At 46.8% G+C, this 13,128-nt stretch overlaps 3 protein-coding genes across 3 annotated transcripts; 2 read left to right on the top strand and 1 right to left on the bottom strand.

Moving 5' to 3' along the window:
• Nucleotides 1-135: 135 nt before the first annotated feature.
• Nucleotides 136-3,544, top strand: F4822DRAFT_401534 (PLP-dependent transferase). The gene is made up of 2 exons (XM_051457959.1): nucleotides 136-578; nucleotides 648-3,544. Exons 1-2 carry the CDS (start codon nucleotides 503-505, stop codon nucleotides 3,047-3,049), a joined length of 2,478 nt encoding a protein of 825 aa, XP_051316088.1. The 5' UTR covers nucleotides 136-502; the 3' UTR covers nucleotides 3,050-3,544.
• Nucleotides 3,545-3,775: 231 nt separating this feature from the next.
• F4822DRAFT_401526 (uncharacterized protein) lies at nucleotides 3,776-6,000 on the top strand. The gene is made up of 2 exons (XM_051457958.1): nucleotides 3,776-4,883; nucleotides 5,044-6,000. Exons 1-2 carry the CDS (start codon nucleotides 4,352-4,354, stop codon nucleotides 5,907-5,909), a joined length of 1,398 nt encoding a protein of 465 aa, XP_051316087.1. The 5' UTR covers nucleotides 3,776-4,351; the 3' UTR covers nucleotides 5,910-6,000.
• A 244-nt stretch (nucleotides 6,001-6,244) lies between these two features.
• Nucleotides 6,245-8,075, bottom strand: F4822DRAFT_232341 (uncharacterized protein). Its single transcript, XM_051454153.1, has 2 exons — nucleotides 7,462-8,075; nucleotides 6,245-7,407 (listed from the first exon to the last, which is right to left on the bottom strand). Exons 1-2 carry the CDS (start codon nucleotides 7,819-7,821, stop codon nucleotides 6,325-6,327), a joined length of 1,443 nt encoding a protein of 480 aa, XP_051316086.1. The 5' UTR covers nucleotides 7,822-8,075; the 3' UTR covers nucleotides 6,245-6,324.
• Between the last annotated feature and the right edge of the window lie 5,053 nt (nucleotides 8,076-13,128).

Genomic DNA, 13,128 nt, shown 5'->3' with positions numbered 1-13,128 from the left:
TTGCACGTACCTAATCAGGTTCCCCCACCTTTAGCCCACTTAGCAGCTTAGGGAGCAGATAGGAAAGTACCTAGGTACCGGGTTTTTAGTTCACCCCGCCCTTTGGAACAGGGCGATCTCCGGATGGGGACACCTGGAATGGAAGCTTTCCTCCTCTTTACAACTTATTATTGGTTCAGCGCCGTCGGCATCCGTAGGGAGTAGTAGGTATGCAATCGTTTGGTAATGGTCGGGTATCTATCTGACTCTATCCATCGCCACATCAACTAACATACATCTAAAGCTGGGTATGGATCCCACTTTTGACTTAGACAGACGGTGAGTTGTATGTGCGTGTGTGTCTTTCACCTTTCACAATAATTACAAGAATCACAATCAACTCTGTCTTTCCTTTCCCATTCACTCAAATTATTCCTATCATATACTACATCAAGCCCGTTGCATATCCGGTGGGTAGGACGGCTTCAATGTCTGGATTTCTCGCTTCATTAACACCATCGATATGACGGATGATGGTAGTACGGCATATAACAGCCGCATCGAGGCGCTCCGAAAGGATGAGTTTCCTATGCTACGAGGTAACCCTCACTTAGCCTCTACGATATCATTCAATTTTTTACATGGACGTTAACTAAGGAATTCAATAGATGAGATCTATCTCGATCATGCTGGGACAACATTATATGCGAAGTCCCTCGTGGACAAGTTCGCCGCTGATATGACATCCAATCTTTTTGGCAATCCTCATTCAGCATCTTTGTCCTCGCAGACTTCAACATCTCGAATTGAAGATATTCGACTTCGAGCCTTGCAATTCTTCAATGCCGACCCCTCCGAGTTCGATCTCGTCTTCGTCGCCAACGCAACTGCAGGTATCAAGCTTGTCACCGAGGCATTCCGGGGCAATCCGATTGGTTTTGATTATTTGTACCATCAGGCGTGTCACACTAGCTTGGTAGGCGTTCGAGAAGAATCCGCAAGTAATCGGTGTGTCGACGATGTCGCCATAAATAATTGGATTGATGGAACTCATCCCGATACTGAATTTGGATCCGATGATAGGCCACTTCTTTTCGCATATCCGGCACAGTCTAATATGGATGGTAGCCGGTTTCTTCTAGATTGGTCTGACAAGCCACGCCGGATTGAAGCAGCGTCGGGTCGCCAAGTTTTTACACTACTGGATGCCGCGGCATTCGCCGCCACATCCCCCTTAGACTTAAGCGACTCCGAAACAGCGCCAGATTTCACAGTATTAAGTTTTTATAAATTATTCGGATTTCCGGATTTGGGTGGACTCATTGTCAGGCGTCAAGCGACGTCGGTTTTTCAGTATCGAAAATATTTCGGAGGCGGCACCGTTGATATGGTAGTTTGTCTCAAAGAGCAGTGGCATATGCCCAAAACACAAGCCTTGCATGAGTCCCTGGAAGATGGAACCTTGCCAGTGCATAATATCATAGCGTTGGACGCGGCGCTTGAAGTTCACCGCCAGTTATTTACATCAATGAAAGACGTCTCATCCCATACATCCCTTCTAAGTCAAAGGCTACATGACGGGTTGGCTACCTTGAAACACAGCAATGGCCAACCAGTATGTGCAATGTACTCGAAACCATCACTGGTATCAAAGAGACTAGGATCTACTTTGGGAAATGGCCCAGTAGTCGCCTTCAACTTGCGAAATCATTTAGGAACATGGATCAGCTTGGCCGAATTCGAAAAGCTTGCGGTATTAAAACGATTCCATGTTCGCACAGGAGGACTCTGTAACCCAGGTGGGATTGCAAATTCTCTCAACTTAAAGCCGTGGGAAATGAAGAAAAATTTCTCTGCGGGCTTCAGATGCGGAACAGAGAATGATATAATTAATGGGAGACCGACCGGAGTTATCCGAGTTAGCTTGGGGGCCATGAGTACCATTTCAGACGTGGACAAATTCATTGCATTCATTACCGAATTCTACCGCACCGTTACTATATCAGATCCTACACCGCCGTCCTTCCCTTTGCTACACCAAGAGCAACCAGATATTTATGTGAAAAGCGTCACTGTATTTCCGATCAAGAGCTGCGGTGGATTTCACATTCCCGTTGGAGTTAAGTGGGAAGTAAGACCAGAAGGATTGGCATGGGATCGAGAATGGTGTTTAGTCCATCGAGGAACCGGCCAAGCATTAAGTCAGAAGCGTCATCCGCGCATGGCTCTCATCCGGCCATCGATTGATTTTGATCAAGGACAACTGCGAGTTTCGTACACGGGATCCCACATAGAGCCAAACTTATCCGATATATCCGTCCCATTATCAGCAAACCCGACTCTCCTTGAAGCAAGCGCCCCGTCCAAGGCAACAGCGTCTAGGGTTTGCGGGGAAGAAATAGCAGCGCAGATATATACATCAAGGGAGGTTAATGATTTCTTCACAGCCGTTCTCGGAGTCCCTTGTGCGTTAGCTCGCTTCCCACCAGGCGGTTTAGGGAAGAGCATGCGACATGCTAAGGCCCACCTTCAAAAACATCAAAAGGTCAATACCAAATCGCAATACACGGTGTCTTGTCAGTATCCCGGTATGGATACGCCTCCAGACTCAGACTCGGAGTCCGAACGACAGAAGATCCTGCTGTCTAACGAAAGCCCTATTCTCGCTATCAATTTATCCAGCCTTGGAGAGTTGAACGACCGAATAATCGCACAAGGCGGGAATGCGGTCCCTCCAGAAGTCTTCCGTGCTAACATAGTTATTGGATCACCAACGCCAGGGCCACAATTGTTAGCTTATTCGGAAGATCATTGGTCTAATCTGAAGATCGGACAGCAAGATTTTAAGATGCTAGGGTCTTGTCGAAGATGTCATATGATATGTATAAATCAGGACACGGCAGAAAAGAGCGAGGAACCATTCATCACTTTGAGCAAAACGAGAAGATTCGATGGAAAGGTATTTTTTGGAACACATATGTGTCATTTACCTTCATTAGGGACTGGCACTAAAGAAGCGCAATTTCCTACTATTATGGCAGGAGACAAAGTACTAGTAGATCCTATTTAGGAAATCTAGTCTCAATTGATTGGCGTATATCACAAGAAGCGTTGCTTGTTAAGTAGGTGCTTATACTTATACCACGATAACCACATAACCAATACCTACCTTCTATTAAGCTGTATCAGTGATTCCTGGAAGAATACCATTGCAACTTCCAATTGCCATTATATTCTTAACATCAATTGATTACCTCAATTGTATACCTTCGAACAACTAGATTATCAATCGCTTAAGTAAACCCGACTTGGAAGCTTGCCCCTTTCTTCCTTACGTTTTCAAGCATTTCCTTTCTATGATTGACCCCCCATCACATCACCTAACGCTCACTTCAGTACCCAATTTGTTTCTAACTATTAAATATACATAGTTACACTCTTGTACAAGTACGTATGACCACTGCCTCGGCCTGTGACGACATCGGGTCTTTCTAGTTCGGATGGAACGATAGAAGAGCAAGTCATTCTCAACAATATCAAGCGTAAATGGTTACTTCAATCTATATGGGGAAAGAGCAGGCTTGTTAGTCAAGGATCAGCAGTACGTATTGAGCACATTAAATGTTCATTTTGAGGCACGAGGGCCAAATTCGTAGTTCGGATGAAAAGATAACATTAGAAAGTCAGCGGGGTTTGATATATTCAATGCGGGTACCTTCTTCAACTGAGGAGATGTATGCTCATGTACCAATTTATTTTCATCTCTTATTCCCTGATTGCACTCAGGCAAGGCAGGTACGTTCAGTTTTAGCTCGATTAATACAGTATATGGATGTTCTATCAGGGGTATCGTTAGTTACACACACAAAACTAAAGGAGTCTATCTCTAAACAGCCCGTACCTTCCTCAACTTCTAATTGGACGAGGAAATTCTCAACGATAACTTACATTTAGTCCCATCTCAATCCCATCATTTCCCTCGCAACATACCAAGCAAACTCATTTCGTCACTCGCAATTCAATTCTACCATACTTTCACAGATAAAACCCCCGCAACTTCTTCTGTCTTCTTCTCTTCTTCTCTTTCCCTCTTCCTCCTTCACACATACTTTCTCTCTCTCTTTCAGAGACACACACTCCTTCACATACACTCTTTCCTAAACACTCTTCAACACTCACGCTCTCTTCCTGAAATTCAATTCGTATCTTTTCGGTTACCCGTCAATTCAACCTACTACCAAACGTCTTCTGTAGTGGCTCTTGCCTTGAATCGGCTTAGGTATGTCTAGTATTCCTTCATTTACCCTCCAATTCCTGTTTGAAGTGCGAATCTGTACCATTGCTGACTACGCCAAAGCCTCTCGCCTTAACCATGGGACGAGGCAAATTTCTCAAGAAGGCTCTCAAGCATTTTGATGGCTTTGACTTTGAGGACTCGGTCCTGGACCAGCTAGCTAAGGATGAGAATAGCATCCTTAAGCCCCTTCTGCCTACCACAACCAAGGCTAACCCGGAGGAGGCTATGTCGATGATCCAAGGTCGAGTTAACCTGGCCTTCCTCATTTGTGTCCGTAACGAGGACTTCTATCGCCGTGTTCGCGGTGACGGAGCTTTCTACTACCTGATCCTTGCGGATTGGAACTCGGAGCACCAAGCTGCCCCATTCCCCCCCGCCAGCATCGAGAAGCTCATCAACGTATTCGTTGTCGCCCGTCGCACACATCTAGTTGCGGAGTCTGAGGTAAGTAGGCTTCTTCAACTCAAAGGTAATATGACTAAATTTATCTGGTTACAGGCGCCCGCTGAAAACAAGCTGACGAGTGTCGTTGATCGATTCATTAAGATCATCGACGATGTTGATAGCTCCATTGCTACCCGCAGCGTCTCTAGCCTCAAGGCTCCCCGTAAGTTGATCCATCCCCAGCCACTTATTACCCAATTCAACACATTCCGGAAGTAAATCCCGCCCACATTGGCCGGCTCCGAGCTTTTTCCCCCGAGATAGACTCCCAATTATTTTAGAAAGTCGCACAGCATGACAATTACTGATACTTGTCGTTATAGAGGGATTCGACATGGGTTCAACGTGGCCGCCCGTTCACTTCAGCCCGGTCGACGTCGCGATCATGGGTGAGCCTACTGTCCGTAAGGCGCTCTATGGTATTAACCATGTGAGCAATGGCGGCGCTGAGAAGGCGTTGATCTACCCCAATGATCAGCACCCTCCCCTTGATGTACGTAAGTACCTTTGCTGGCTGTCTCTGCGGGAGACAAAGCCTGATTCTGATGTCGCGCTCTTCCTCGCTCCTATCGCTTTCGCGGGCGACCAGCAGCGTCGCGAATGGTACAAGCCTACGGGCCACAAGTCGCGCTACTACGCCATCATCGAGGAGTTTCTCGTCTATGCCAGGGGTGAGTTCAAAAAGACGGGAAAGGAGGAAAAGCAGCATGTGATGGGCCTCCTTACTCCCTGGTTTTTTGATGTGAACATGGTTAATGCGAAGGCCTTAGAGAAAAACGAGGCCATTCCCCTAGTCTGGCAGAAGAGCTGTTTCAGAGCCGGAATAATGATCTGCCTGACAAAGCTCAAGCGTGACGGACCTATGTGGAGTTGTAGACTAGTTCTATTCAGACCGGGCTTACCCAACTACGAGAAGGCTGCCGAGCCTTCTGACCGGCGACCGAAGCAGAACGTCTGGGTTGAGCATTTGCTCAAGGAATTGGGGAAGCATTTCGTGATCATTAAGGGTTGGATCGGCGGAAGAGCAAAACACCACGTTCCTGCCCCGCCCGAACGAAAGGTGTCGGCCGACTCGGTTGAGGTCTCGTGCGAGATAATTACGGAGATCATGGAGCGTCCGGACACGCTTCCTTCTGAACGACTGGAATTCCTCAACAGAGGTTTTACTGCTTTGGAGCAGTACAAGTAGCCGGAGTTCGGGGTTGGGGTTGATAGTTATTAGTAAGCAGCTCTGCGGATGCGTTCACGAAAAAGAGATTAGGTAGCTTTATGTAAGCCACAAATAACGATGAATTAATGAAATTTTATGCAACATGATGCCCATTCAAGTTGTAGTTCTCTCAGTATTCGATGATGATATGATTAATATTAAAAAGTCATACAAAATAAACTCTATCCAGTTTTATCAATTATTAATCTTTTTATTTGATGGTGACAATAATTAATTGGTTCTATAAAGAAGACATCTATGGCTAACCTGTACGCCCCGGAGCGAAGCGAATAGTTATTGTTTACGAGACGAAGGAATTCCATTTTTATGACTGTGAATTCATTGCAGTTCCTATCTACCCTACGCCATTATGGCCGTTTTCCATCCGCAGAGTTTAGTTACCAGGCTTTGGCCGGTACGGTAGCATCAGTGTTCCCCCCATTGCTGGCGTATCAATATCCATCGCATCATCACCACCACTCGCCACCGGTCTAGGAACATGAACTAAATACCGAAAGATGGTGTTATCCATAGACTCGAATCCCCTCTCGAAACACTTCTTGGGTGTAGTAGGTAGTGTCTCGGGGTCTCGCATGACTTCCGTGACGAATTTACTCGACGCCTCCACGGCATCGTGGCTAGTCGGCATTGCGTTGTAGTCTTGGGTCTGACCACCGGTCCAACCTTCGGTTATCATGAAGTCACTCTTCACTCTCTTCAAGATTGCTTCTTCCCATGAATTCTGCTTTGCTGCTCGCTCGGACGGTTCAGCTGGCTGTTCATAGTGAGGGGGGCCAGGTTTGAATAGGGTAATTCGACAAGAGATGTGAACACCGAGATATTTGAGTTTAGTTAGGCATACTACCATCCCAGCTCTAAGGCACCCGTTCTGCCAAACGACCAAGGCGAGTACGTCTCTATTCTGGGCCTCCGTAGTGACTTCGTCGACGTCGACGAACCACGGAGTAAGTAAGCCCATTACGTGTTGTCTTACACGCTCCCCGTCCTTCTTAACCTTGAATTCGTTCCGAGCCCAGACACAAAATTCATCGACAGTGGCGTAATAGCGAGAATTGTGTCCTGTGGGCTTGTACCATTCACGGCGATGCTTGTCCGAAACGAATGCAACGGGGGCCATAAATAGCGAGGTGGCCGGGTTGGATGGCTTTAACTCCGTCAAGGCGAGCCAGCTGAGGTACATGCGCGCATCAGTGGGAGTATCTTGGTTGCTAAGATATCTCGGAGCGTTAAGCTTGTTCTCGTGATTGACACCGAAGAGCTGATTGTGGATTGTCGACTCGCCCAAAATTGAGAGGTCAATTGGACCGAAGTGGGCGGGTGGCCATGTGTCGTTTGTCTCATGACCCGATGGTGCTCTTAGGCCAGAGACGTGATCGAAGAGCATAGTAGTACCAACGTTGTCAATTATCGCGGCGAAGTGGTCAACGCAAGTAGTCACCGCATTGGCGACCTGCGACTGTAACTACGAGTTAGTAAAGCACTTTCAAATACCCATTTAGATGTTACGTACAGATGGATTCTTGCCCATGTATTGACGACGAGCATTAATAAATAGCACAATAGCTTTTTCAATAGAGGCAGGGCTGAATGGTGCATCCCGATGCTCTACATTCCAATCCGCCATGATCGTGTAATAGAAGTCCTTGGCGCCGCAGAGTCGACGGAAGAGGTCCTCATGCTGGATACAGGTGAGAAAAAGGCGCTCAATTGGTGCCATGATGACAGACATGGCCATCGTCGCGGAAAGGTTAGACTCAATGAAGAACATGAGGATATGTCCCTCCTCGGCGTTCCATGGCTGGATGACTGATTCGAAGTCAAAGCCCTCTAAAAGAGCGAGGACCTTTCGAAGAATCTTGCCTCGCTTCATGGTTGTGATTTGGGTGGGTTTCGGAGTGGCGTAGACGAGAAAAGGAATACCAATATTTAATGATTTACCTGGGCCCTTGTAGAAGCGCCGAAAACAAGTTCGGGATGGGATCAAAAATAGTAGGTGTAATGTAGGGGAAACAGGAAGGAGTGTGCTAGACACGGGGTAATTACGTCGCGTGGTCGGAGATTGTGGAAGGAAGTGACTACGTGGATATCGGCTCGCTGAAGTGCATGTTTGGCAAGGGCGAGGCGACAGTGCACGAGTACCTAAGTACGAACCCAAAATACCTTCTCTTTTCTCGTAAATATCACACCCAAATCTTCTACCGAAAAATGAATGAACGCGGAATAACCCTTGGTACTACACGATAACCCGATACATAATCTGGCAGTGCCTTCTCCATATAATTATCCTAGTAGTAGCGCGCGATACTAAGTCTGTAGGGACTACGAAAATTACCAAAATAGATAGAAGGGAAGGGCGGCGGGGGAGTAATCCTAAGAAATTAATTGACTAATTCGAGCAGCAATAAATAAATGGTACGTCGAGCGGTAAATAGTCGTATATGTAGAGACGGTGAATGGCGAGGGGAAAAAAAGGCAGATAAAAAAACGTACTGACGATGGGAATCGAACCCTGCTCTGTACGCATGAGACAAGATTGAGGGAGAAAAAAAAAACAAAAATTCACTCACGTCCATCCCCGCCTACAAGTTGAGCGTACCAATCCCCCGGGCAATCCCTAGTCGACTCCTTGAAGAACCAGCAGGTCCGTGACCGTAGGCATTGGGGACGGCCGTGAGTGAGCTCAGCAGTTGAACCGGTTAAACCACTGAGCCAAGCGGCCATTTGATATTGAAAAACCAGAGGTTTATTCGACCATATAAACCTTGCCTGTAGGCAACCAATAATTGGCGGCCCGCGACTGCCAGCTGCCTAAACGCGTCTATCACCCCCCCTTTTTTTGACAACACTCAGGTTCTACCTGGCATTACCCTGCTAGGTTCCGTACGTAAAGAAGGTCTGTAACGCAGGAATAGAAATTCACTAATCTCAAGTCCAACACTGAGTCATCAATTCCATATCAAAGCCAACATTTTATCACATTACATACACTACCAACCCAAACCCAGCTGCAACTTCACAGCAACACCCACTGGTTGCTTGCAAGAATAGTAATTTCGGATTCGTACGCACCATACTAGAAAATTCCCATGAGATCGAAGAACTAACATTAACATATATCAGCTAGAGAAATGCACGTAAGTAGATATGTAAAACGTAGTATAGATCTCCGTCATATTTCGCAACGATTCGATCCTGTCCCACTTTCTTTAGTATTTCGGATGTCCTGTATGTTATAGACATGCCAGTTGAATAATAATCGACGCGAGTAGTGTGAGTGGTGTCTACCGGCTTGCAGCAGACACGACGCCTATAATAGTAACATTAGAAACCTGACTATACTTGATGAGCATGACTCACTTCACAACTGACCTGGAAACTATTCGCATATGAGATTGCTCACTACATATCCTCGAAAAGGGGCTCTTCGACTATTATATGTAGTCCAAGGTGGATCAAACCACATGCGTTTTGTAAAATTTACCGATAACGATGAGTTGGAAAAATAAACAAGAAAAAAAAAGTGCTCACATCAGGAATCGAACCGGTATGGCTCGTGAGGATATGCAAAAAAGGTACACCTGTACTCTGCTCACTCCGACCACACTTGCGCGCGCTCTTTGTACAAGTACCACCAACTAGTCCGACTACATTCCCGGTGTCCCTAGAGGGCGACCTGAGGGGGAGATGTACTCTTTCTAGCCGACGGCAGAACCGAGGCCCGCCCCATTTCCTAAGTGTAAGAACTCAGCAGCGAACCACTGAGCCAAGTAGCTGGGCTCGCAGACTTGATTGAAAACCTAACCACTTATTTTATCATATAACCCTTGCTCCAGGCAACCCGTAAAATGGCCAGCACGGCTCAGCACTTGCAATTGCCTTCCGCCTGAACATCTCCGCCAACATTTTTTATGCACACACAACACTCGGGTGCTACACGACACTACCCCGCCGGGTTTCGTAAGGTCCGCGCCGTAGGAAAAGAAATCCATAGATCTCAAATTCAATACTGAGACATCGATCCCATACGTAGCAAAATCTCATGACGAGCTTCCATATGTGCCATTAATAGAAGTGTACAGCAGGTACGCGTCAATACCTGCTGATTACCGTTAATTGTAGTAGGTTCGAAGTCATTCGTCTAGTACTCGAGGATATTCCCGCTGAAGGTCACGGGAGTGGCACACAGAGCCCATGATGGTAACATGAGAAACCAGACTGTAAGATTCACACCAAAATTGACCTAGAGATCATTCGTATGCGGGCTTCGAGCTATGATTTCTTAGGAAGAGGTTCTTCGTAGTCAATGGTGGATCAGATCACATGCGCCCAGTGCGCTTGAGCCGCAAGTTGCCCTCAAGAGAGTTCGGACCACGGAGTAACATCATTCCGGAGCTATGAGCTGGCAAACTATGGGATTACGTAACAGTTTCCGTCACATTAATGCTGGCTTGCTCGAGCCGTCGGGCCTTCTAACTTCTCCCACCTTCACCTCCCTCAATTCAAACAAAGCGCGTTTTCGTCATGTTCGACACCTACAACCCGAAATTCAAGTCTCTGCTAGTGGGATAAGGTCGTATTTTCTTGGCCGTTAATAGCCATGGCCACTTTTCGATTTTATTCAGTTTAGCTCTTCGGATGACAAAATCAATACAATCCATCCTACTTGTCGGAGTTATTCCCCTCCCGAAATGACGACCTGTATTTTTCGACTGCCTGAGTTGGCATAATTGAGGCACGATGCGGTGACAACGTCCAACTCGAGGGTCTTAGGCCTCAACGGTTTTAAATTTATCTACCCACGTACGCACCATTTCTCAAAAGATGGGGCTGACCGGTAAGTCATGTTTCTAACACCGCTTTGTTATACTATACCATATCGGATAATCTAACACCGTTACTCTCCAGAACTCTAAATCCAAGGCCACAGTTTTAGAAAAACATCCTGGGTTGTAAAATGCGTAAGATGAATTAAGATTTACCGTCATCCTCGAACGAGTCGATTCGCCACCGCTCCGTCCTGGGCAGGACGTAAAAAGGCCCTCAGGTCGTGGAGTACATGGTCGGCTCACGACAACAGTGGTCCCGGGCATGACTGCGATGAAAAGGCCCTCTTGACAGTCGTAGGGTGTTCCCTGACTGATAGTCCCAGGCACGACTGCAAAAGGCCCTCGAGTAGCCACGGAGTTCTGTTTGACCCTGGCGTAATCCATGGTCCTGGGCAAGACAGATAAAAGGCCCTCAGTTGGCGTGGTAATGTTGCATCCAGCGGCAAATCCATGCATGTACGGTTACTACGGAATGTACGAGCATAACGAGTTTTTTCCATGATTCTTAAGTTTCCGGCATTATAGAAGGTAGACGGTGTTCTTCATCATGTAGGGTTGGTACTTACCTCGCATCCTGCATTCTACGATAATACGTTGGCTTACAAGTAGTATCTTTTAGGTGTACGTTCTAGAGGACTTTCACGTTCGGTCAAGTTCAGTTCGGCAACGTACGATGGTAACGATAAAAGCACCTTGGCATCGGTGGGGACCTTGTATAGGAATGGTCATGGCATATCTACTTCATTCCTCGTATGAGCAAGCATTCGCGGCGTTTTCTAAGGTCTAGGTAATTTCGGGCGCCAATGTGGTAAGTTATCCCAGAATTAGCCCATATTTCTAGTACATACTAACCCAACTTGATAGTATCAAGATAATCTCCACGATTTCGTCCTAGGCACGACGGTAAACGGCCTTACGTACTCTAGGCATCAACACCTGGAGGTAATACGCCGGATGAAATTCGTCCTGGCGATACGCACTGAATAATATTATTCAGCCTCGCGGTCTGGATACCATTCTTCAGACAAACATGGGGAGGGAGCCTACTCCATGAAATCGCGGGAGAACCACCGCGTACTCTCCCACTCGTCGCACACAAAACACCGGTACAATTATCGCTGTTTTCATGCACTTGTCGCAGAGTTATTATGAATCCCCTCAAATAAATCCCTTGCGAATTCTGTTAAATCGTTGATCATCGCTTATACCACCCGGCATCTAATCGCGATATGATGTCGGAAGAAATGCCAAGCGCATCGGATCCTGCGCTCGCGGCTAGTGGATCTCACGGGCATGACTACTTTTTATATCGGATGAAGTCACGGGCCAAGTCGGCCAGATTTTCGTGGCGTGCTTTGGGATTTTCACGCCTTTTTTTTTCTTTGTTGGGATGTCTTGAGGGAAAAGAAAGCCCGAGTACCTCTTTGTTCGAAGTTTTTAGCAATCGAGTTGATCTAAGTACGACCAGGATGTATCGGCAATTTGTCTGTGGCATCTTGGGGCGGTCCCATGGGTTCAGGGTCTGATGCGGATTCTGCAGCAATGACTGCCTTATCCCGCCTGGTATCCCAAGGTTTTTGACCGCCTGTACCTCCATGTGCTTGGGTTCTTTCTGAAGGAGACATGCGTGATAGTAAGAGCGATATGCCGGAGCGAGGGAGATTATATTTCACAATTTAATCTTTCCTCGCAGACCTCGGCAGAGGCTACTTTGCTCCGGAGCCAGCATCTCGGACTAGGCCGAGGAGAACCCATCCCACGCTGATAATATGCCTCTTTCGTGCCGGCTCGGGGCAACCCGAGCTGGCGCGAAGCCACCCGGAGGTGTGGGAACAAGCTTTGGAAGGAAGATGAAAGGTTTTCAACGGTCCTGAACTAATTAGGGCAGCACTGTGATAACTTGGGGCTGGGCTGGTCACGTCTCTCAGCAGACAGATTTTTCGAGTTCGCTCGATCTGTCTCAAAGGCCCCCAGCTCGATTGGAAACACGCCATATCCGGGTTTAAAAATATGCACCAACCGTCATCTTTTGCATGCCTCGCGGTTGGAAAATATGGGCTTATTGGATTTCACGTCCTATTGCTCCAACGCCAAAATTACATAATACATACAACGCAAAAAAAAGTTGAAAAATTGATAATGGGGGGCTACCGGTGGGGGATTTCTGTCTAAGTGGGATGCCGTTGAGAGTCTCTTGCTAAAGATATTTGCTGGATAGCGTAAATTTAAGCCGGACATTGCTTCCACTTGTGTTTCTTCATTGATGATGTGACTTGACTTTGATGGGAATAATATGCAGTGATATTGTAGTAAAAGGCCCGTTTGTCTTGAGCTTCAATTAGATTATTTTG

Source organism: Hypoxylon trugodes, assembly GCF_022578975.1.
Source record: "Hypoxylon trugodes strain CBS 135444 unplaced genomic scaffold F4822scaffold_4, whole genome shotgun sequence".
Lineage (NCBI taxonomy): Eukaryota > Fungi > Ascomycota > Sordariomycetes > Xylariales > Hypoxylaceae > Hypoxylon > Hypoxylon trugodes.
Note: the sequence above shows the minus strand (reverse complement) of the source record. Positions and strands in the feature narration are given on the sequence as shown.